The sequence below is a fragment of the Triticum urartu genome, chromosome 1A (assembly GCF_056163025.1).
Source record: "Triticum urartu cultivar PI428250 chromosome 1A, HENAU_Tu73, whole genome shotgun sequence".
In the NCBI taxonomy this organism is placed as follows: Eukaryota; Viridiplantae; Streptophyta; class Magnoliopsida; order Poales; family Poaceae; genus Triticum; species Triticum urartu.
Window position 1 is genome coordinate 553,840,951 of NC_141873.1, and position 24,669 is coordinate 553,865,619.

Below are 24,669 nucleotides of genomic sequence, written 5' to 3' on the forward strand. Positions count from 1 at the left end.
TCCGTTGGACCGAAAATTCGGCGCCGATGCATCGCAGACGCGCTTGAACCGTACGGTTCCAACCGCCTGGTCGATGGCCACGGTGGCACTTCCCTGTTGGGTTCCACACATAGTGCATGCATCCACGTAGCTTGATCTGACATTCTTGCCACGTCACTTCACTCGCTAAACCAAACCAACCTGGTTGGTTAGCCCTAGTTAGTTAGTTATTACTGTAGCTGATAATTAATGCTCCTGTCGCCTATACATACGAGGCCGTCACCCCATCAGATGACCACAAGTGCAAACGCTCGCAGCCTCCTCTGTTCGGTTCTGCTCTGCTTCACCTTCACCAGATAGAAACCAGGTGCGTCCTTTAGCTAGCACATACCGAGAACTGCTCTGTTAGATCGGCAGTCGGCCATGGTGGGGATCACGGTGCCCATCTCCATGGACAACATCCCACTGGTGAAATGCGCTAATGCGGCGGCGGGGGCGGTGCCGACTGTCGACCTGTCGGCGCCGGGCGCGGCGGCGGCCGTGGAGCAGGCATGCCGCAGCGTGGGCTTCTTCAGGGCGATCAATCACGACGTGCCGACCGCGCTCACAGACGCGCTGGAGGCCGGCGCCGCGGCCTTCTTCGCGCTGCCCCACAAGAGCAAGCTGGAGGCGTCGGCGAGCCCCTTGGGCTACGGCAGCAAGAGCATCGGCCGCAACGGCGACGTGGGCTGGCTCGAGTACATCCTTCTCTCCGTCGGGTCCGGCTCCGTCGCCGCCGCCTCCCTGCCGCCGTCGCTCCGGGCGGCGCTGGAGGAGTACACGGACGCGGTGCACGAGGTGGGAGCGCGTGTGCTGGAGCTCATGGCGGAGGGGCTGGGGCTCGCGGAGGAGAACCGCGACGTGCTGCGGCGGGTGGTGGCGTCGGACGAGGCTGACAAGATGGTGCGCGTGAACCACTACCCGCCGTGCCCGTGCCCCCTGGCGGCAGGGCAGCGCGGCGTGACGGGGTTCGGGGAGCACACGGACCCGCAGGTCATCTCCCTTCTCCGGTCCAACCGCACCGGGGGCCTCCAGATCATGCTCCCGGACGGCCGCTGGGTCTCCGTGGCCCCCGACCCGGATTCCCTATTCGTCAACGTTGGCGACTCCCTGCAGGTAGCAGAAATAGCATTACCATCACCACTCGCTCACCAGTCACTTTGTTACCCTCATCGCTTACTACTGCATCTGGGATCCATCCATGCAGCCATTTGAACCAAGCGTAGTGTTGTGCATGCATGGTCTGGTCTGGCGCATTATTTAATTTAGCCGCTGGTGCCAGTTCAGTTCTTGTCAAGGACGTACGGGGCAAAGCGTGCAACTTGCGCCTTATATAATTATAAACTCATTGCCGTGCGACCCTTGTGGCTAGCGCCTGTGCCCTACCACCTGTAGCTACTGACTGATGTGTCTCGTTTGTTTTGGTGCATTCAGGTGCTGACCAACGGGCGGTTCCAGAGCGTCAAGCACCGGGTGGTGGCGCCGGCGGAGGGGGAGCAGTCGCGGCTGTCGGTGATCTACTTCGGTGGGCCGGCACCGACGCAGCGGATCGCGCCGCTGCCGGAGCTGATGCGGGAAGGGGAGCTGAGCCTCTACAGGGACTTCACCTGGGCCGAGTACAAGAAGGCCGCCTACAAGTCCCGCCTCAGCGACCACCGCCTTGGCCCCTTCGAGCTCTTCCCCGCCGCCGCCCAAGACTGCTGCAGCAACGCCGTCCAGCCGCCGGTGCCGGCGCCGGCGCTACCTCACGTGGCACGAGTGCACTAGCGCGCTCGCAGGAGCTGTTTACTGTACCTGTTTATTTAATCCATGGATCCAGACATATGTGGTAACTAAAAGTAGTAGTAGGACTAGTTGTTGCTACATGGCTGAGTAGCCCAAAACTGGCATCGCACCGGCGGCACCTGCCTGCCCAATGTGTCATGCTGGAAAAGAAAGCCGGCCTTGTAATTTCCACTAGTAGTAGCAGCAGCACTTCCACGTACATATGCAAGCACGCATGCTCTCTTGTCCCCTTTTGTTTGTTTGCTCACTTTACACCGGCAGGCAACGGCTTCTGCTCGCCACTGCCGGTGTACCTTACATAGGCAGCTTAATTAGTTATTCGAGTCTACAAGCTATAATAAATAAAGTGTTAGAGCAACTCCAACGGGAGACCCATTTCCTACGCCCACGTCTGTTTGGGTCGGCGCGGACAAAAACGCCGGCCCAGCGTGTCGACCAATTCACAAAATCCGTCCGGCTGGCGTCCGCGCGAACCCATTTCAAGCCCAAAATTGCGCCTGAAATGCGTCGGCGCGGACGTGACGCGGACGCGCCGTGCGTCCCCTCGGTGTCCGCCATGGGCCCACTTGTCTGCCCCCCAACGACCACCCGCGTCTTACACCTACCTCGGGCCCCCCTGGCAGCGTGTAGAAGGTCCGCGAGCCCGTCCTTTTCAATGGAAGCGTGCGGTGGGACCGGCCTCATCCACTTCCAACGCCCGTCCACATCTGGCCACACCATGCTCCCTCGTCGGCGACCAAGAACCCTAGCAAGCCCAAACCACCATGGGGTTTTTCAGTGGCAAGGGGGAGGGGGAAGCTGACCCCCGGTGCGAGTTCCCACGGCTCGCCGACTCTTCCGCCGCCGCCTCCTGGACGCGGCTCGCCACCGAAGCGGCAGCGTCTGTACATACCAGTCCACCAGGCGCGGCGACACTGGCAGTGGCCACTGCAGTATTCGGATGTCAACCTGCCTCAAGGCTGGTATCTGTATCCGTAGCGGATCTCGATTCAAACAGTGCCACGCATGCCGCGGGTGCACGCCGAGGATGTTCGTCAGCGTCGCGAGGCCCTCACTCCAGAGCAGCGGCGGATGTTTGCCTACGCGCCAGACTCCCCCAACTGGGAGCGCTGGTTCGCGCTAGAGCACGAGGAGGAGCGCCGCCAGGGTGTCCACGTCGACCACGACGTCCCTCCACCGCTGCCTGAGGTTCAGCCGCACGAGAAGGATGAAGAGGAGGCGTACCAAGCCGCCCTCGAGCTAGCCCTGCAGTAGGCGTTGGAGGCGAGCAGGCTCGAGGAGGAGGCCCAATGGGATGGGATGGACCGCGCCCTCGCCTAGTTGGCAGCAGGGGTGAAAGATCGTGGATGTCGCCTAGAGGGGGGGGGGGTGAATAGGCGTTTTAAAATGATTACGATTTAGGCTTGAACAAATGCGGAATAAACCTAGCGGTTAATTTGTCAAGCACAAAACCTAAAGCAACTAGGATCACCTATGTGCACCAGCAACTTATGCTAAGCAAGATAAGCAACTATGTGATAGCAAGATATATGACAAGAAACAATATGACTATCACAAAGTAAAGTGCATAAGTAAAGAGCTCGAGTAAGAGATAACCGAGGCACGCGGAGACGACGATGTATCCCGAAGTTCACACCCTTGCGGATGCTAATCTCCGTTTGGAGCGGTGTGGAGGCACAATGCTCCCCAAGAAGCCACTAGGGCCACCGTAATCTCCTCACGCCCTCGCACAATGCAAGATGCCGTGATTCCACTAAGGGACCCTTGAGGGCGGTCACCGAACCCGTACAAATGGCAACCCTTGGGGGCGGTCACCGAACCCGTACACTTTGGCAACCCTTGGGGGCGGTCACCGGTACCCGTCAAATTGCTCGGGGCGATCTCCACAACCTAATTGGAGACCCCGACGCTTGCCCGGAGCTTTACACCACAATGATTGAGCTCCGAACAACACCAACCGTCTAGGGCGCCAAGGCACCCAAGAGGAACAAGCTCTAGGGTGCCCAAACACCCAAGAGTAATAAGCTTCTCAAACTTCACTTCCACGTATCACCGTGAAGAACTCAAACCGATGCACCAAATGCAATGGCAAGGGCACACGGAGTGCCCAAGTCCTTCTCTCTCAAATCCCATCGGAGCAACTAATGCTAGGGAGGAAAATGAGAGGAAAAACAAGAAGGAGAACACCAAGAAACCCAAGATCTAGATCCAAGGGGTTCCCCTCACATAGAGGAGAAAGTGATTGGTGGAAATGTAGACCTAGATCTCCTCTCTCTTTTCCCTCAAAAACTAGCAAGAATCCATGGAGGGATTGAGAGTTAGCAAGCTCAAAGAAGGTCAACAACGGGGGCAAAAACAAGCTCAAGAGATAGAGAACCATTGGGGAAGAAGACCCCCTTAAATAGGTCCCCACGAATCTGCCCGTTATGTACAGAATAACATAGGAGCGGTACAACCTCTATGAGCACCGGTACAACCGGTAACAGGCAATAAGCGGTACAACCGGCCCACAACCGCTCACCAACCGCATCACAACAGAGACCAGTCCGGTGGTAGAGCGGTACATGACCGGTACAACCGCCGGACTAATTCTGGAGCGGTACAACCGCTCCAAACACCGGTTGTACCGGTCAAGCGGTACAACCTCTCCATGGGGCGGTACAACCTCTCTGTGTAAAACAGGCAATATCAAAACAGCCACAACTTTCGCATACGAGCTCCGAATTCAACGAAACCAAGTTTGTTGGAAAGCTAACGACAAGGGCTAACACAATCTTGAGAGAAATATCAATAAGAAGCAAGTGAGAAAAGGACCATAATAAAATGATGAGAACCCTTCCTCGGAAAAGACCGGTAAAACCTCCAACACCGAAAACATCATAGAAGATGCATGCGAACTCCGTTTTCGATGAACTCAAGCTTGTCATCAAGATGACCATAAGCTCTAAGACTCACAAATGGAACCAAACAAGAACCAAGAAAGATGATGCAAGGATGCAATGGTTTGAGCTCTTGACTAATGATACGATCAAGCTACTTCCTAGAGAGCCCCCCTTGATAGTACGACAATCGATCCTACAACCCGGTCTCCCAACTACCACTATGAGACCGGTAAAATAGAAAACCTATCAAGGGCAAACCTTTGCCTTGCACATAGTCCACTTGAACTAGATGATGACGATCTTGACTTCCTCAAGTTGGACCACCTTTCTTGATTGTGTTGGCTCGATGAAGACTAGTTGATTGCTCCCCCATACTCCACTATGGGTGAGCCACTCTTTGGTACATCTTCACAATTCCATTGACACCACAATGGACGGCAAGCTTCAAGCTTGATTTCTCCCCCATACTCCATTATGGGTGAGCCACTCTTCGAGTTGCTCCACTTGAACTTGCACGCTGCAAACTTGATGACGATCACCACTAGATGTCATCCTCCATGGGTTGTATGAGATCTTCCTCTTGACGCAAGACCATGGAAACATACCTAACCCCACAAAGAACTCTCCCCCATACTCCATTATGGGTGAGCCACTCTTCGAGTTGCTCCACTTGAACTTGCACACTGCAAACTTGATGACGATCACCACTTGATGTCATCCTCCATGGGTTGTATGAGATCTTCCTCTTGACGCAAGAGCATGGAAACATACCTAACCCCACAAAGACCTCTCACGTAGACCATGGGTTAGTACACAAAGCATAATGGACAATGCTTACCATACCATGGGATCACTTGATCCCTCTCGGTACTTCTTCTACGCTTTGTGAGTTGATCAACTTGATTCACTCTTGACTTAGTCTTGATCAACATTGAATCTTTCCAACTCTCTTCATTTGGATGATGTCTTGAAGGTAAACATGAATGATCACACAATCTTCTTCTTCAAGACATGCTTGCAATAAGCTCAACTCACACATGACCAATCTTTGGATAATTCCTTGAAAAGCACTTTGGCCATCTCAACTCACACATGACCAATATTTGGATAATTCCTTGAAAAGCACTTTGGCCATCTCAACTCACACATGACCAATCTTTGGATAATTCCTTGAAAAGCACTTTGGCCATCTCATAAACTCCTTGAAACCAACACATGGATTTCAAGACAATCCTATGGACAAATGCTTCAAATATAACTCAAGGCAACCGTTAGTCCATAGAGATTGTCATCAATTACCAAAACCACACATGGGGGCACCGCATGTCCTTTCAATCTCCTCCATTTTGGTAATTGATGACAATCACTTTCAAGAGAGTTTATATAAGGAATTATTTATCACCATGCAACACAACAACCAACAATGCATGTGTATGAGATGCAAATGCTTAGGTACAAAACCAAAGCAAGAAGAAAAAAACTCTCTAAACTTATCCACAAAACTCTCTGAAACTTCTCCCCCATTGGCATCGATTGCCAAAATGGGCGAAAAGCTTAGAAGGCTAATATAAATTATGTTCCTCCATAAGTTGTGTATTTCTCAACAAGAGAGTGGAATGCAATACACATATCCAATTGTAATACTTGGAGGAAGACCAACTATATTGAGGCACCAAGATTGCTAAAGGAATGATATGCCACAAGGACATAACAAAGAAAGAAACAAGCAATCAAAAGGTACCAATTGAAGCAAGCAATCAACGGGTATCAATTGAACCAACTAGACCAAAGATCCTACGAGCTACATGAATAAAGGATGTTATGAAATGAGCGAAGGAGTGTTCTAAAGGAACTAGAGAAGCTCCCCATGATTTGTGCACACATAAGAATTTTTGTATTTGGATACAAAGTGCACAAAATAGGATCACAGCTCCCCCAAAATCAATAGAAACTTACAACAAGTGCAAGTGAGCATATAGAAAACTAAGCCTAGTACATGTAACAAACACATGGTTGAGCAACAAGTAAGAGAGGCAAGTTAAGAGTGGGCTCAACCAAAAAGATGTGTGTGAGTCAAGGCAATGCACTTGAGAAGACTAATGTACAGAGGAGCATTAAGCAACAATAAAGTCTTCAAAGAATGAGGCACACGGTGCAAGGCCTATCATTCCCACACACAAATAGCAAATGGGTTCACAAGCTTACTAATATGCATATAGAGAACCTATGCTTGTGACAACCCGCGGTGAAGATAGAAGATGAAAGGCGCATCAAGACGAGGGATGCCAATTAAGATGGCAAAAACCTCGTAAAGATAAGCATGAGGAAAATAATCTTCACCATACAAGAGCGCATCAAGATGCAACGATAGAAGACACGCACTCAAGGAAAAAGCTTTCACAGAGCCACCAAAGAAATAACATAAGAAAGATAAGGTGGACGTGAAAGAAAGGATATCAACTAGATATGCAACTTCTCTCAAGTGTATAAGATTCTAGGTAGACGAAATCATGATGATATATCTACAAAGAAGGATGTACACCCGAAATAGTTGCAACAAGAGGAACAAGATATCCACAAGGAAATCATAAATATACCAATAAGATATTTGCTTGAAAGCATAGCACGTGGCTAGATATGGTCTTATTGTATATAAATGAATTCCTACTACACAACTATCAAAGACATCACAACTAGCAACATGAGATCATCGTTGAGATGCTTTGAGAAAGGAAACAAGTATCACAAGATGGAATGAATATCATGCTAAGATGCAACCTACACAAGGTTGAAAGCAAGGAAGAATGCATGAAGAGATACTTGTTACCGAGATATCATTGGAAGGATGTAGTAGATACCAATTAAAGGTAGATAGTAGTTCATTGATCATCCTAGCTTGACTCCAATAAGTACATGGTGACACCACCTTCCTTGTGAGTGAGCCGAGCGTCCAATGCATCTCCAATTGTTCCTAGAACAACAACACAAACAAAATGGTACCCAAACTCATTGGGACCAAAGATTTAGAAAAACCAACAATACATAGGACAAACTCCACATAAATATGTGCATATAGAAAAGGAAATGAAATACATGCACATCTCATCCAATTTGAGACTTGGTGGAGTTTCCCCTATATATTGGGTCGAAGAAAGAAAGCATGCCAAAGATACTACATGAAGTTAATATGCACGCTCAAGTCTTTCAAGAACCGATACCAAATGACAAAGAAAAACCAAGTGAAGAAAAGATACCAAATGAATAAAACATCACTTGGAGGATATCCATAAAAGATACATCAAGGTATGAGATATCCATTGATACACTCAAAAAAAAGGTATCAAACTCCCAAAAGAGAGGATGGTTCCAAACAAACCAAGCTCTCTACAAAGTTTCATGATGGCACAAAGTACCAAAATGAAAACGGCTTGCCTTCCACCAACACACACTTGATAAGGATCGCAAGACTAGTGTTTTATAGAAAATAGGATAGCTCCCCCAAGACTAGTGCATTGAGAGAATTTGCATTTGAATACAAAATGCACAAGGTGGGATCACCACTTTCACTATATCTAGAAAACGCTAAACAAGATCCACAAGTGGTATGGAAGACAAAGGGAGATGATACAATCCTTGGCAAGAGAAATGGCAAATAAAAAACAAAAGCCAATGTAAAGATGATCAATAAATTCTACCACAAAAGTGAGTACCAATTGTCAAAAGACAAGAAGTAAATGGAAATAATTCCCGGTGGTAGATAGCAAGGATATCCGACATCATCTTCACACCATACAAAAAGCAAATTGCAACTTGTAGAGCTAACATGCCACCTAGGAACAAGATAATTTACATTATCAATTCTAGATGACAATATCTCAAATGTACACATTTTCTAGGCTAGTAATATACACATAGCATATTACTCCACCATAATGTGATACCAATTAAAGATAAACAAGAGGCAAATAAAAGGATCCAACAAGAGATAATTAATGGACTATTTAGAATTTGAATTTCTCATGAGAAGGCATACCACATAGCGACTAGATAATCTTGAAATATCAATACTAGATGGTATTACTCATGTACACACATTTATAGGATTGTGAGGTGCACAAAGCACATCACTCCCCCATAATGGGATATTCCATTAATCTCTCACAAGAGCCAACTAAGAAATAAACAAGATGCAAAAGGCTCAACGCATGACACACACGTACATGATGTGCAAACCAACACACACATACTTGATTGCTCAAGATAATCAAGTTGGAAGCACAACATATACAAACACATACAAGGAACAAAACCAAAACATGCAAGGGGGCAAGTAACTTTCAATGTAAGCAATTGAGGTACAAGTTATCGCAAGGAGGCACATTGGATATAAGATATAATCTTGATGATTCAATTGACTTGGCTTGAGACAATAAGAATGATGAAGTACCCTTAATTCTTCATAATGTAGCCAAGTCTCCAATGACCTCCAACATCACCTATTGATCAAGTTTGAGCTTGTTGGTCCCCAACCAAGTTGGGTCCTAAGAGGTTAGTCACAATAGGCTTGGCTACCCAAATGGTTCTTTGCTTTAAACCACTTTGAGTACCAACAAACTTTGCAACCACATTGCCAACCTTATCCTTCCCAAGAGAATAAACATCATCAATAATAATTGGGTTGGATAAGTTACCACTAGTGCATGAAGAGGCGAGGTGACCTTTCTCGCGACATAGGTAGCAACATCTACTCTTCACTTTCTTCTCACTTGATTTCTCAACTTGAGAAGCATAAGCTTGAGTCTTCTTGGGAAGAGGCTTTCCTTCAACTTGAGGTTGAGAATGAGAGTGTACTTGTGGCCGCTTCCCTTGTTGCTTGTCACTAATGGGCTTCTTCTTCAATGGGCAAGATCTAACATGATGCCCTTCTACTTTGCACTTGAAGCAAACAATCTTGGCCGAATTCTTGACTTGTTCTTGGCCCTTCCTTTTGTTCACCTTGGACTTCTTCTTCTTGTTGGAGTTGAATCCAAGTCCACCTTTGTCATTGGGGGATTTTTGCACGCTCAAGATGTTGTTGAGAGTAAATTTCCCTTCATGACTCTTTTCCAAGTCTTTCTTCAAAGAAGTGACTTGGTCCTTGAGCTCTTTGATTTCCTCTACATGGTTAGTCTCAACACAAGTACTAGAGGAAGTATAAGCTTCATCATTAGAGCAACAAGGCAAGGAAAGCAATTCATCACAAGATGTACCAATGTTATGCATGGATGAATTGTGAGGACTAGCACAAGGCAATATAGCATTTTGACCGAAAGTAGTGCTAGTATCCACATGAGGCTCACTAGATGTTACCTTAGCAAGCATGGCCTCATGAGCTATCTTTAGCACATTATGGGATACTAGAAGATCATCATGAGAGCTTGTGAGCTTTACATAATTTTCTTCCAACATCCCATAGTTGCTAGATAGCAACTCAAGTTGAGCCCTTAGCTCCACATTCTCCTTCAATATGGATGCTTCACAAGAGATAGAGTTAGTAGCACAAGCATCATCATTAGCAACAAGAGGAGAAGACACCTTGGCAAGCTCTTTTGAATAAGAAGCTTTAGTTGAGCATGAGACTCGTTGAGTTTGATGAGCTCATCCTTAATGACCCTTGAGCCATTTTCGAGGTGCTCAAAGTCCTCAAGGAGTTTAGCATGCGCAACTTCAAGCTCCTCATTTTTAGTTTCAAAATCATTGGCCACCTCAAGAGCTCTATCATGAGATTCCCTCACTCTAGATAATTCTAGAGCAAAAGTCTCCTCAAGAGATTCCTTGGTGGTTTGTTCAAGTTCAAGAGCTTGAGAGAGGTCCGCAATCTCATTAGCGTAATCACGCTCATGACCTTCCATTTGATCAATGGTGACCTCATGCTCCTCAAGATGAGATTCCAACTCATCAATATATTTCTTGCCCTCAATAGCAATAGACTTGATTTCCATGAAGTTGGAACGAGCAATTTTATTCTTAAGAAGAGCTTTAAAAATCATTTCCCCCTTAATTTTTAAGGAGGCAACATCATCATTCTCTTCATCATAATCAACATCATCATCACTCTTGCCATCATCAATATCATCACAAGATATATTGGGATTCAAAGTGGGAGATACCTTTGAAGCCTTGGCCATAAGGCAAAATGCAATAGATGATGATGTAGGATCCGTTGAAGGACCATTCAAGACCACATCTTGTTCCATGGGGTGTTGGGTTTCCTCTACATTGTTAGCACAACAATTCGAGGAAATATATGCATTTTTATCATGGCAACAAGACATAGTAAACATATCATCATGAGATTTAGTCAAGCAATTTCTACATGATATGAAAGGACTATCAACACAAGCATATGAAGCATTTCGAGTGCTCGAAGTGTTAAAGCCCAAAGAAGGAGCATTGCAATAATATAGTGATGAAGGATCATCCACAATAAGCATACTATCATCATTGCAATGACCAACACTACTCACCATATCATTACCTTGTGGCAAACCACATGTAGGTGAAGTAGAAGAAGTTGAGAAGACTATACAACCGGAGGTGGAGGGAGAACAATCATCCCCACAAATCTTGGACACACCATATTTTTCTTGAAGCTTCGTCCACAACTCATGAGCATCCCGGAACGGCATGAGTTGAAATATAACTACATTGCTCAAAGCATCGAAAAGCACATTAGAAGCTTGAGCATTGAGATAAGAGTTTTTCTCATCCTCTAAAGATAATCTTTGGGGATCCTTTGGAGGAGAAAAACCCATATCTACAATTCGCTCTAAATTTGGGTCCATGATCCTAAAGAGATTAAGCATGCGAATTACCCAAACATCAAAATTTGTGCCATCGAAACTAAGAGTGTCAGAGAATCCTAATCCCCTAGTCGACATCTTTACTCTCTAGGCGGTAAAGCCTAATAAAGAGAGACGAGGCTCTGATACCAATTGAAAGATCGTGGATGTCGCCTAGAGGGGGGGGTGAATAGGCGTTTTAAAATGATTACGATTTAGGCTTGAACAAATGCGGAATAAACCTAGCGGTTAATTTGTCAAGCACAGAACCTAAAGCAACTAGGCTCACCTATGTGCACCAGCAACTTATGCTAAGCAAGATAAGCAACTATGTGATAGCAAGATATATGACAAGAAACAATATGGCTATCACAAAGTAAAGTGCATAAGTAAAGAGCTCGGGTAAGAGATAACCGAGGCACGCTGAGACGATGATGTATCCCGAAGTTCACACCCTTGCGGATGCTAATCTCCGTTTGGAGCGGTGTGGAGGCACAATGCTCCCCAAGAAGCCACTAGGGCCACCGTAATCTCCTCACGCCCTCGCACAATGCAAGATGCCGTGATTCCACTAAGGGACCCTTGAGGGCGTTCACCGAACCCGTACAAATGGCAACCCTTGGGGGCGGTCACCGAACCCGTACACTTTGGCATCCCTTGGGGGCGGTCACCGGTACCCGTCAAATTGCTCGGGGCGATCTCCACAACCTAATTGGAGACCCCGACGCTTGCTCGGAGCTTTACACCATAATGATTGAGTTCCGAACAACACCAACCGTCTAGGGCGCCAAGGCACCCAAGAGGAACAAGCTCTAGGGTGCCCAAACACCCAAGAGTAATAAGCTTCTCAAACTTCACTTCCACGTATCACCGTGGAGAACTCAAACCGATGCACCAAATGCAATGGCAAGGGCACACGGAGTGCCCAAGTCCTTCTCTCTCAAATCCCACCGGAGCAACTAATGCTAGGGAGGAAAATGAGAGGAAGAACAAGAAGGAGAACACCAAGAAACCCAAGATCTAGATCCAAGGGGTTCCCCTCACATAGAGGAGAAAGTGATTGGTGGAAATGTAGATCTAGATCTCCTCTCTCTTTTCCCTCAAAAACTAGCAAGAATCCATGGAGGGATTGAGAGTTAGCAAGCTCAAAGAAGGTCAACAATGGGGGCAAAAACAAGCTCAAGAGATAGAGAACCATTGGGGAAGAAGACCCCCTTAAATAGGTCCCCACGAATCTTCCCATTATGTACAGAATAACATAGGAGCGGTACAACCTCTATGAGCACCGGTACAACCGGTAACAGGCAATAAGCGGTACAACCGGCCCACAACCGCCCACCAACCGCACCACAACAGAGACCAGTCCGGTGGTAGAGCGGTACATGACCGGTACAACCTCCGGACCAATTCTGGAGCGGTACAACCGCTCCAAACACCGGTTGTACCGGTCAAGTGGTACAACCTCTCCATGGGGCGGTACAACCTCTCTGTGTAAAACAGGCAATATCAAAACAGCCACAACTTTCGCATACGAGCTCCGAATTCAACGAAACCAAGTTTGTTGGAAAGCTAACGACAAGGGATAACACAATCTTGAGAGAAATATCAATAAGAAGCAAGTGAGAAAAGGACCATAATAAAATGGTGAGAACCCTTCCTCAGAAAAGACCGGTAAAACCTCCAACACTGAAAACATCATAGAAGATGCATGTGAACTCCGTTTTCGATGAACTCAAGCTTTTCATCAAGATGACCATAAGCTCTAAGACTCACAAATGGAACCAAAAAAGAACCAAGAAATATGATGCAAGGATGCAATGGTTTGAGCTCTTGACTAATGATACGATCAAGCTACTTCCTAGAGAGCCCCCCTTGATAGTACGACAATCGATCCTACAACCCGGTCTCCCAACTACCACTATGAGACCGGTAAAATAGAAAACCTATCAAGGGCAAACCTTTGCCTTGCACATAGTCCACTTGAGCTAGATGATGACGATCTTGACTTCCTCAAGGTGGACCACCTTTCTTGATTGTGTTGGCTCGATGAAGACTAGTTGATTGCTCCCCCATACTCCACTATGGGTGAGCCACTCTTTGGCACATCTTCACAATTCCATTGACACCACAATGGACGGCAATCTTCAAGCTTGATTGCTCCCCCATACTCCATTATGGGTGAGCCACTCTTCGAGTTGCTCCACTTGAACTTGCACGCTGCAAACTTGATGACGATCACCACTTGATGTCATCCTCCATGGGTTGTATGAGATCTTCCTCTTGACGCAAGACCATGGAAACATACCTAACCCCACAAAGAACTCTCACGTAGACCATGGGTTAGTACACAAAGCGTAATGGACAATGCTTACCATACCATGGGATCACTTGATCCCTCTTGGTACTTCTTCTACGCTTTGTGAGTTGATCAACTTGATTCACCCTTGACTTAGTCTTGATCAACATTGAATCTTTCCAACTCTCTTCATTTGGATGATGTCTTGAAGGTAAACATGAATGATCACACAATCTTCTTCTTCAAGACATGCTTGCAATAAGCTCAACTCACACATGACCAATCTTTGGATAATTCCTTGAAAAGCACTTTGGCCATCTCAACTCACACATGACCAATCTTTGGATAATTCCTTGAAAAGCACTTTGGCCATCTCAACTCACACATGACCAATCTTTGGATAATTCCTTGAAAAGCACTTTGGCCATCTGAACTCACACATGACCAATCTTTGGATAATTCCTTGAAAAGCACTTTGGCCATCTCATAAACTCCTTGAAACCAACACATGGATTTCAAGACAATCCTATGGACAAATGCTTCAAATATAACTCAAGGCAACCGTTAGTCCATAGAGATTGTCATCAATTATCAAAACCACACATGGGGGCACCGCATGTCCTTTCAAGGGGACTCTGTCCTCGCCTCCGCCGCCCATCATTGAGCCCAAGCCAGAGCCGAAGCCGACGCGGAAGCGCTTGTCGCCTCCACCCACTTGGCCGGAGGAGCCCTACATGTGGGCCGGCGCGTACTGCGAGTGGGTGAGCACGCCTTCGGTCCATGACGCTGCGACACCGGCAGAGGAGGCGGCCGACCTTGAGCGCTGGAAGGCACACTGGCTCGCTCAGGAGGCGGCCGATGGCGAGCGGCGGATGCATTGGGAGCAGCTGATGCGCCGCGACGCAGAGGCGCCGCGGCTTTGGGAGGAGGAGGAGGAGCGTGCCCGACTAGCCACAATGTTGGCGCCCCAGCATACGCCGGAGGAGGCTGCCCTGGCAGCATACCAAGCGACGTTCGGGTGGGCTGGCCCTACTCCCGTCTTCATCGACCTCACCAGCGCCGACGGTGACGTCAAGGGCAAGGGCAAGGCGGAGGACGTCTAGGGCAGCGTGCATGCGGCATATTTTTTTATGTTTTTATTAATGTTTATTAATGTTTAAAAGGTTTAAGTGGACATTGGCCGGCGGTTGACCGGCCACTTTAATGTTTAATTATGTTTATTTCCGCAACCTTTTTTTTGTATGCCGATAGATTTGGGACCGCCTCCCGTTGGGCGGTCAAGCCGACCCATATGAAAATGCGGACGCGCATGTCCGCCTGGCTGACCAAAATGGACGAAAAGCGGACAAACCACGCACCCATTTGGGTCGCCTTGTTGGAGTTGCTCTTACATGACACGACACATATGTGACTCCTCATTATGGATAGTCTAACCCATGCTGAAAACTGCGTTCTTGAGTATAGCTTAGAGCATCTACAACTGCATTGGGCAAATCCGACCCTCAAACGCCCGCGGACGCGCCCGAGCGCGTCCACGGGCACTGACCAGGCACACCTCATATTTCCTTCTCACACTCGCGTCTCTCATATTTCAAACCTCAAAACCATGCAATTCACGCAACACTACATAATACACATGATCATAGCGCACTTCATCGGATTAGCCGGACAAAAGGAACATGATTCATCGGAGTTCAACGATAGACAATGCAAATCCGTACTACAAACATAGATAAAATTTAAACAGAACGAGGAAGGGCGGAGGAAATCACCATTTCCTCGCTGTCCGCTTCCCCTTTCGGCTGTCGGTGCTGCTATGCCCCTCCTCCGTGTAGGCATCAGCGTGCGGAGGCGCGTCGTCGTTGGAGCTGGAGGTGGAGCCCTCTGTCATATCCGAGTCGGAGTCGCACCTCATGCCCGACAGCCTGCGGAGCAGGCAGTCCTGCTCCTTGGCATGGCGGGCCGCCTTCACCTTTGTCGCCGCCTCCTTTGTTGCTTCGCGTCTAACAACTCGATGGCGAGTCAGAGTGCCTTGGCATTCTTGCGGAGGAGGCACCATGCATCCGTCTCCGCCGTCGTGAGTGAGCGGCGGAGGACAGAAGCAAGGAGTGTTGCCTCAGTATCGACCGGCGTGCTTGATGACAGCTGGAACTACGTTGGTATTTCCCCGGAGAGGGAGGAATGATGTAGCACAATGACAGTAGAGTATTTCCCTCAGTTATGAAACCAAGGTATCGAACCAGTAGGAGAACCAAGCAACACAACGTAAACAACACCTGCACACAAATAACAACACCTCGCAACCCGACGTGTTAAAGGGGTTGTCAATCCCTTTCGGGTAACGGCGCCAGAAATTGGTCTGTGACGGTAAAAAGGTTGTAATAGATTGGATACATAGATCACAAATAAAATAAAGTGCAGCAAAGTATTTTTGTATTTTTGGTTTAATAGATCTGAAAATAAAAGCAAGGAAAAAGTAGATCGCAAAGGCAAATATATGAGAAATAAGACCCGGGGGCCGTAGGTTTCACTAGTGGCTTCTCTGGAGAAAAATAGCAAATGGTGGGTAAACAAATTACTGTTGGGCAATTGATAGAACTTCAAATAATTATGACCATATCTAGGCAATGATCATTGCATAGGCATCAAATCCAAGATTAGTAAACCGACTCCTGCCTACATCTACTACTATTACTCCACACATTGACCGCTATCCAGCATGCATCTAGTGTGTTAAGTTCATGAAAAAATGGAGTAATGCAATAAGAACGATGACATGATGTAGACAAGATCCGTTTATCTATATGGCGGTAGATATAGATCTCGTTTTTTTATCCTTAGTAGCAACGATACATATGTGTCAGTTCCCTTTCGATCACTGGGATCAAGCACCGTAAGATCAAACCCACTACCGGGCACCTCTTCCCATTGCAAGATAAATAGATTGAGTTGGCCAGACAAAACCCAAATATCGGAGAAGAAATACGAGGCTCTAAGATATCATGCATAAAAGAGATCAAAGAAACTCAAATGCTTTCATGGATATAAAGACATAGATCTGATCATAAACTCGAAGTTCATCAATCCCAACAAACACATCGCAAAAGAGTTACATCATATGGATCTCCAAGAGACCATTGTATTGAGGAACAAGAGAGAGAGAGAGAGATGAAGCCATCTAGCTACTAACTACGGACCCAAAGGTCTACACAGAACTACTCACACATCATCGGAGAGGCACCAATGAAAGTTGTGAACCCCTCCGTGATGGTGTCTAGATTGGATCTGGTGATTTTGGACTCTGCAGCGGCTGGATGAATATTTCGTCGACTCCCCTAGGGTTCTGAGATTTTTGGGGTATTTATAGAGCAAGGAGGCGGTCTAGGGGGGGGGTACCTGATGTGGGCACAACCCACCAGGGCGCGCCAGGGCCTCCTGGCGCGCCCTGGTGTGTTGTCCCCTCCTCTGGACTCCCCACCCTAGGTGTAACCAGGGCCCATCTGCTTCCTTTTGGCCCATAAAAAATCATCGTAAAGTTTCGTGCCATTTGGACTCCGTTTGATATTGATTTCATGTGATGTAAAAAACATGGAAAAACAGGAACTGGCACTAGGCACTATGTCAATAGGTTAGTACCAAAAAATGATATAAAATGACTATAAAATGATTATAAAACATCCAAGATTGATAATAAAACAACATGGAACAATCAAAAATTATAGATACGTTAGAGACGTATCAGCATCCCCAAGCTTAAATCCTACTCGTCCTCGAGTAGGTAAGTGATAAAAACAGAATTTTTGATGTGGAGTGCTATTCATCAAGTCATATCATATTATTTTCTTTATAGCATGGACATTTGGACTTTTATATTATTCAAAGCAATAGTCTAGTTTTGACATAATAATTTAGATACTCAAGCATATCAACAAGCAACCATGTCTTTCAAAATATCAATGCTAAAATAAGTTATCCCTAGCCCATAATGCTCAAACATTGATCCATTCATGAAACACACTCGAATATTAACTACACCCAATACTTGAGCACGATCGTATTGCCTCCTAGTTGGTGATTTTATAAGAGAAGATGGAGACTCAAATTTCAAAACAAAAATTGCATGAAGTAAAAGAAAGTCCCTTCGCAGAGGGAAGTAGGGATTTGTAGAGGTGCCAGAGCTCAAAGCGAAAAAATTGAGATAAAAACATTTTGGGAGGTGTATGCATCCCACCAACGAAAACGACTGAGAGTTCCGAACACTTTCCATGCTAGATATGCCATAGGCGGTTCCCAAACAGAAAATAAAGTTTATTCCTTTTTTCACCATAACTTTCACTTTCCATGGCTAGCCGTATCCACGGGTGCCCTCCATACCAACACTTTCCAAGGAATTTATTATTTGACAACATAAAGTAAATTCATTTTTGTTTTTGCATTTCGGGACTGGGCATCCCTAATACATTTACCTTACTCCCGCGCAATGACAAGTGAATAAACACTCATCTTGAGAATAACACATCTAGCATGGAAAATATTAGCAACCCCTCACCGTTCCGCGAGCGAAACAAACACACAAAAGAGAAGTTTATTTTGAAAATGAGAGATGGCACATGCAAATTTGCTTAGAATGGCAAAAGAATACCGCATATAGGTAGATATAGTGGACTCATGTGGCAAAACTGGTTTAAATGATTTTGGATGCACAAGTAGAAGTCATACTTAGTGCAAAATGAAGGCTAGCAAAAGATTGGGAAGCGACCAACGAAGAAACGAATAATCTCATAAGCAAGCATTAAGCATAATTAACACCGAATAATGCACCACAAGTAGGATATAATTTTCATTGCATGACTATTGACTTTCGTACTTGCATACGGAATCACAAACCTTAACACCCATATTCTTACTAGAGCACAATTACTCATCAACATAACTCACATATCACATCATCATATCTCAAAACTATTACTAAGAATCAAGTTTATTTTATCCAATGATCTTCATGACATTTTCTTTTACTTTATCCTTCTTGGATATCTATCACTTTGGGACTAATTTTCATGAGTGGCTTTTCATAAGCTCAACCAAATATAAGTGAAGATCATGAGCATAACACATTTTCTTTCTCTCAAAATAATTTAAGTGAAGCAAGAGAGAATTTCTTCAAATTTTACTAACTCTCAAACAAATCTAAGTGAAGCAAGAGAGCATTTCCTCAAAAATAACAAAGCACACCGTGCTCAAAAAGATATAAGTGAAGCACTAGAGCAAGTCCTAGCTCATAAAATATTTAAGTGAAGCATAGAGAGCAATTCTAACAAGTCGTGGCATAATTTTGGGCTCTCTCAAATAGGTGTGTCCAGCAAGGATTGATAACTTAAAACACAAAATAAAACAAGCAAAGACACATATCATACAAGACGCTCCAAGCAAAACACATATCATGTGACGAATAAAAATATAGTCTCGAGTAAAATACCGATAGTTTTTGGAACAAAGCGGTGATGCCACTCGGGGGCATCCCTAAGCTTAGTTGATTGCTCATTCTTTGATAATAGCTTCGGATGCCGGGGCATCCCCAAGCTTAGGCTCTTACATCCTTCCGTCATCCATCGTAAGATAACCCAAAACTTGAAAACTTCAATCACACAAAACTCAACAAAACCTTTGTGAGATCCGTTAGTATAAGAATAATAAACCACTACTATAAGTGTTGTATCAAACCAATTCATATTTTGTTTTTTATTATATGTATTTTATTGCAACTTTTCTATGGCAATAACTCATCAAAGAATACCATAGAGCCATCAAAATAAGCACACAACACAAAGAAAACAAAATCTGTCAAAACAGAACAGTCTGTAGCAATCTGACTATTTCGAATACTTCTGTAACTCAAAAAACTCTGAAAAATTAGGACGACTTGAGAAATTTTTATATTGATCTACTGCAAGTGGAATGGGTATTTTATCACTCTCTCGTAAAAAGCGAAAATTAATTTCGTGAGCGCAAACCTTCTGTTTTTTCAGCAAGATCAAACAACTATTGCCCAAGAAGATCCTAAAGGCTTTACTTGGCACAAACACTAATTAAAACATAAAAAAACACAATCATAACAGTAGCATAATTGTGCTAACACTCAAAAATAGGAAGCAAAAAGCAAAAATAAATTTTATTCATTGGGTTGCCTCCCAACAAGCGCTATAGGTTTACGCCCTTAGCTAAGCATATAGCAAGGATCTAGGTTTTGTCATCTTTGGTCCTTGACCCATAAGATGCCCTCATGATTGATTCATAAGGTGGCTTAATTCTAGTTCTAGGAAAGTGTTCCATACCCTTCCTCAAAGGAAATTGGAACTTAATATTGCCTTCTTTTATATCAATCACGGCACCGATAGTGCGTAAAAACGGTCTACCAAGAATTATTGGACAAGTCGGATTGCAATCAATATCAAGAACAATAAAATCTATGGGCACATAATTCCTATTTGCAATAATAATAACATCATTAATTCTTCCCATAGGCTTTTTAATAGTAGAATCTGCCAAGTGCAAATTCAAGGAACATTCTTCAAGATTGGTAAGACCAAGCACATCACATAAAGATTTCAAAATTGTGGAAACACTAGCACCCAAGTCACACAAAGAAAAACACTCATAATTTTTAATCTTGACTTTGATAGTAGGTTCCCATTCATCATACAATTTTCTAGGAATTGAAACTTCTAATTCCAATTTTTCTTCAAGAGCTTTCATCTTAGCATCAATAATATGTTTAGTAAAAGCTTTATTTTGTTCATAAGCATGGCGCTAATTTATCATGGATTGCAACAAAGAAATACAATCAATCAAAGAGCAACTATCATAATTAAAGTCTTTGCAATCCAAAATAGTGGGTGCATCACTAGCTAAAGTTTCAATCTCTCCAAACCCACTTTCATCAATTTTCTCAACATGATTTTCACCCTCCGAAATATTGGGATGCCTTCTACCTAAAGTTGACTCTTCTCCTGTCCCTTTTTCATCATTCTTAACTTTACTAAACAAGGAATCAATAGAAGAAACACCAATCATTTTAAGATCTTCATCACTTTTGCAAGAATAATCACTAGAAAAAGCTTTTCCCAAAAATTCTCTTTTAGCTCTAAGCATAGCAGTTCTTTTCTTACTTTCATCCATAGAAACATAAATAGCTTTAATTGAGTCATCTACTTTAGGCAAAAAAATCATCTTGAGATTTTCCACATCATGAGCAATTCTATCAACACTTCTAGACAAATCATCAATTTTGTTCAACTTTTCTTCTATGGAAGTGTTTAAATTTTTTTGTGTGTTGATAAATTCTTTAATATTGTTCTCAAGATCAGAGGTGTTCCTATTATTATTATTACTAGGAAAATTGCCCGTGCGTTGCAACGGGAGAAACAAAACCTCACACGTGACGATCTAATATGTTAAAGCACACTACCGTGCAAATTGAGAATATGGTTCTTTGGTGTGCTGCCTGGAAGATAGATTAGTAGCGGCTGCATTAAACCAGGGTTCAAAAATATCTTGCTCGATGATGGGCTAAAATAGTGTCGGATTTATTTACAGTGGCTAGAATATTTGTGGATACCATCCATCCACTTGTTTGACTGCAGCAAGTGAAATCATTTATGCAGCCTGTGATTTCTTGTGTAAAATCTTACTGGTATTAAACCCAAGAAATCCCTCGGGACACTGTATTTTTTTATGTGTAGGACATCGATTTATTTACATCATGACTGTTTCCTCAGTAAACTTTATTACTTACCTACAACGTGACTGTTTCCTCGGTAAATCCATTGACACCTTTCTAAACAGCTACTTGTTCTGAAGCTCCAGTCATAGCCATTTGATCAAAAGCAAAGCTCTTCAGGTTGTGTTTTCTCCACCCGAGGAATTTCAAGCAGACCCATCAGCCTGGCTCCTAAGACGAAAGAAATATACACCATTTCCTACCACAAATAAGATAAACATGTTTGTTCTGATTACACCCATTCACATACTATTGAGACTTGAGATCAGTAAGGACACAACATAATTAACCAATAACACTACACGCGGACACAAAAGCTAGGAGATGCACACACAAACCAAGCTACATTTGATAGCAATCGTACCACCAGATGGTCTCCAGCATGGGTGTCAAGACCACCGCCTCCATCTCGTTGCGGTCTCAAACAGAACCACTTTCAGATGCCTGTACTTGTAAGCTAGCTCTGCATATAACAAACAAGAGGTTGCACATGCTGCAAGAGCACCTGGCCTGGTTAGTGTGCTGGATAAGCTTTGCACATAAGTACCCTAGTGATAAGCTTTGCTCATGGTCTATGTCATCGTCTGTGCATGTGAAAATCTCCTGAAGTGCCTCACAAGTCATATGACTGAAGCGCACCAGCGGAACCAAATGAGAACTCAAGATCTTACGTCTTTCTTCTAATTCTGGTATTGCACACGGGCCCAGTTGAGCAACAGACGGTACAAGACATCTTCATTTTTTCACATGTAGGTCAGTGCTTGAAAATATGGCTTCAATCCCAGCAAGTGGCATGTTCATCACTTCATTTCGGAACCTGAAATAATACAAACCAAGCCTTGAGTACACTTCATACATGATTTTGTTTCAACAATGTGTACACTTCTGTATGAAAAGGAAAGAAAAGGTGGCTCCATCCAATGGGGATCACACACTTATGCATATCACTGTATTTGTTGGCAAGGAAATCCTTAGCTGCAACTATCAAATGGTGAACTTCAACTGCCATCGAAGTGAATCATGGATAGTCTAGGTAGATCAGCGCAGATTCTGTGGTCATATGAAAGCTTGAGAGCAACTGGCTACAATGCCTCATGCAAGAGAGAACCTAAAATTTATCGGCATCCATTAAGATGTCAACCAGAATAGCAAGCTCGGTTGTTTGTTAACTTTCCACTGTACAAAAAGCTCAAAAGCTCCATAAGGGCATTTTCCTCTGTTCCAAGTAGAATAGAAACAAAAAAGCATAAGGATTAAAGAAAGGGTTGTGAATGGTTATTTAAGTATGACTGTTGACTTTTGGTATTGGGGAAAGCTATATGTACAGAATTGTAGACCAAAAATCAATTTAGTAGGTAAAATCAAGAAGTGAAAATAGACTAACCATCATTATTAGAGATAGTCGAAAAGTGGTGGAAAAACTCATAAATGTAAATGCATTCATCATTACAATTAATCAATATTTCAGTTGTTCGTCTGCCTCATCATCCTTCTCTAGTTGTCATAAACAAACTAAATATCTCTAGTGAAAAAAATAAACTACATATAAAAATCTTACAACTGGGCAAGGCCTATAATTCCAGGTGCATACCTTTTCTAATACACAATGGAAATCTATAGTGGGAACAACTCTATTACCATTACTAGACATAAGCCCATAATATCCTCTAAATATAAAAGGCATAAGCAACGACACACAAAAATAACACTTCCTTACGTCTTTGTAAATTACAGATTAGCAACTTGACTCCATTTGATAATAAAAAATAACATTGTTTCTTTCCGACCATTAAAACTGAATATGACAAAAATTTAGAATATATAGGGCCAAAATTTCCTACAGGAGAGAAGAAACTTGGCATCCTAAATATAGGACTTTGTGCAATGTTTTAGAAATATAGATGAATGCAAACCATGGTTCAGATTCAGCTCAAAATTTAGATAGACACTTTTTAGTTTAATTTAAAATGCATCAAGACAAAAATTAATACTCCCTCTATAAACTAATATAAGATATTTCAGGTAACTACTTTAGTGACCTAAAATGTCTTATATTTGTTTACCGAGGGAGTACATTACTGCAAGGTCCATAAGTGAATCTCAAAGAAAACGTCCATGGGCTGAACCAACATGTACACCCAATTCTAGACTACATATACAGTTTTCTAGCAAAGACAACATAACAATGTTACCTAGAGTAGTGCTCCAAGGGATTTCTAGACATACTATGACTAACTCCTCTAGCACAATTATTGAGCAGGTGAACTGATCCAGAGCAACTACACAGTTTAGTCTCAAAGGAGATAGAATATGTAGAAATAGCTTTCAAAATCCACACATAATAAGCCTGTACATGCGAAAGGCAAAAATTGCAGGTCAATGGTCCACTTAAGATAATGCCCACGGTGTGGTCTTCTGAAGAAATTGCTGCCTAGCTGGGAAACACCTAAAACCTGACGTGAAAATAAGTTGATCCGCCTGAATGGATACAAACATTACTTTCACATACACAGTGATTGGACTCGGAATCAGGAACTGGCATATGCAAGCATTGGAAAATATTTGCGAGAATCACAACACCTGGGACTCAATAGTTTCTTCAGAAAAGTACCCATCAAACCAAGATTTAGTATACCATCAAGAATGTCTGCCAAAATTTCCTCAGTCATCAGGAATTCCTACCAATGTCCTGTTATACCATCAAGAGATTTAATAGAGCTATCTTGAGATCAAGCAATGGAGTTTGGAGCTGCTGTTCGCTGTAGGTTTATCATATTATCGGACATTCAATCGTCTCAAGCACATAACCTACTTGCGCAGGGCAGTCCGCGCTCCAGTCCATGACATGATGCATTGGACATCACCGAACGATCTCCGGAGATGATGGAGTGATGGTAGCTTGGCTAGTTCGACAGCCCCCTGTTGTCGGTCTCCGGCCACCCTCATTCCTTCGCAAATGTCGCCGGCCGGCCACCGACGACAGCTGACCGTTGCTGCTGAACTTGGCCTCCAATGCTTCCTCTAGCCGCCTCCTTTAGTTTGGCATATCTGCAGCGTAGAGACCAACACGATCATTTACCCCATGTA

At 44.2% G+C, this 24,669-nt stretch overlaps 1 protein-coding gene and 1 long non-coding RNA gene across 2 annotated transcripts; one reads left to right on the forward strand and one right to left on the reverse strand.

The window, feature by feature from the left end:
• Positions 1–291: 291 nt before the first annotated feature.
• On the forward strand, positions 292–2,011 carry LOC147992610 (gibberellin 2-beta-dioxygenase 3-like). Its single transcript, XM_087540912.1, has 2 exons — positions 292–1,134; positions 1,453–2,011. The coding sequence occupies exons 1-2, from the start codon at positions 403–405 to the stop codon at positions 1,783–1,785; spliced, it is 1,065 nt and encodes a 354-aa protein (XP_087397038.1). The 5' UTR covers positions 292–402; the 3' UTR covers positions 1,786–2,011.
• A 19,489-nt stretch (positions 2,012–21,500) lies between these two features.
• LOC125531308 (uncharacterized) lies at positions 21,501–23,523 on the reverse strand. Its single transcript, XR_015609420.1, has 2 exons — positions 21,947–23,523; positions 21,501–21,781 (listed from the first exon to the last, which is right to left on the reverse strand). It is a non-coding gene; the product is annotated as an uncharacterized LOC125531308 (long non-coding RNA).
• Positions 23,524–24,669: the final 1,146 nt, after the last annotated feature.

What these genes read in the sequence shown, in the direction of transcription:
- LOC147992610 (XM_087540912.1), top strand. Translation starts at nt 403, where the DNA reads ATGGTGGGGATCACGGTGCCCATCTCCATGGACAACATCCCACTGGTG. An exon ending in ACGTTGGCGACTCCCTGCAG is followed by an intron (nt 1,135 to 1,452) that starts GTAGCAGAAATA and finishes TGGTGCATTCAG; the next exon opens with GTGCTGACCAACGGGCGGTT.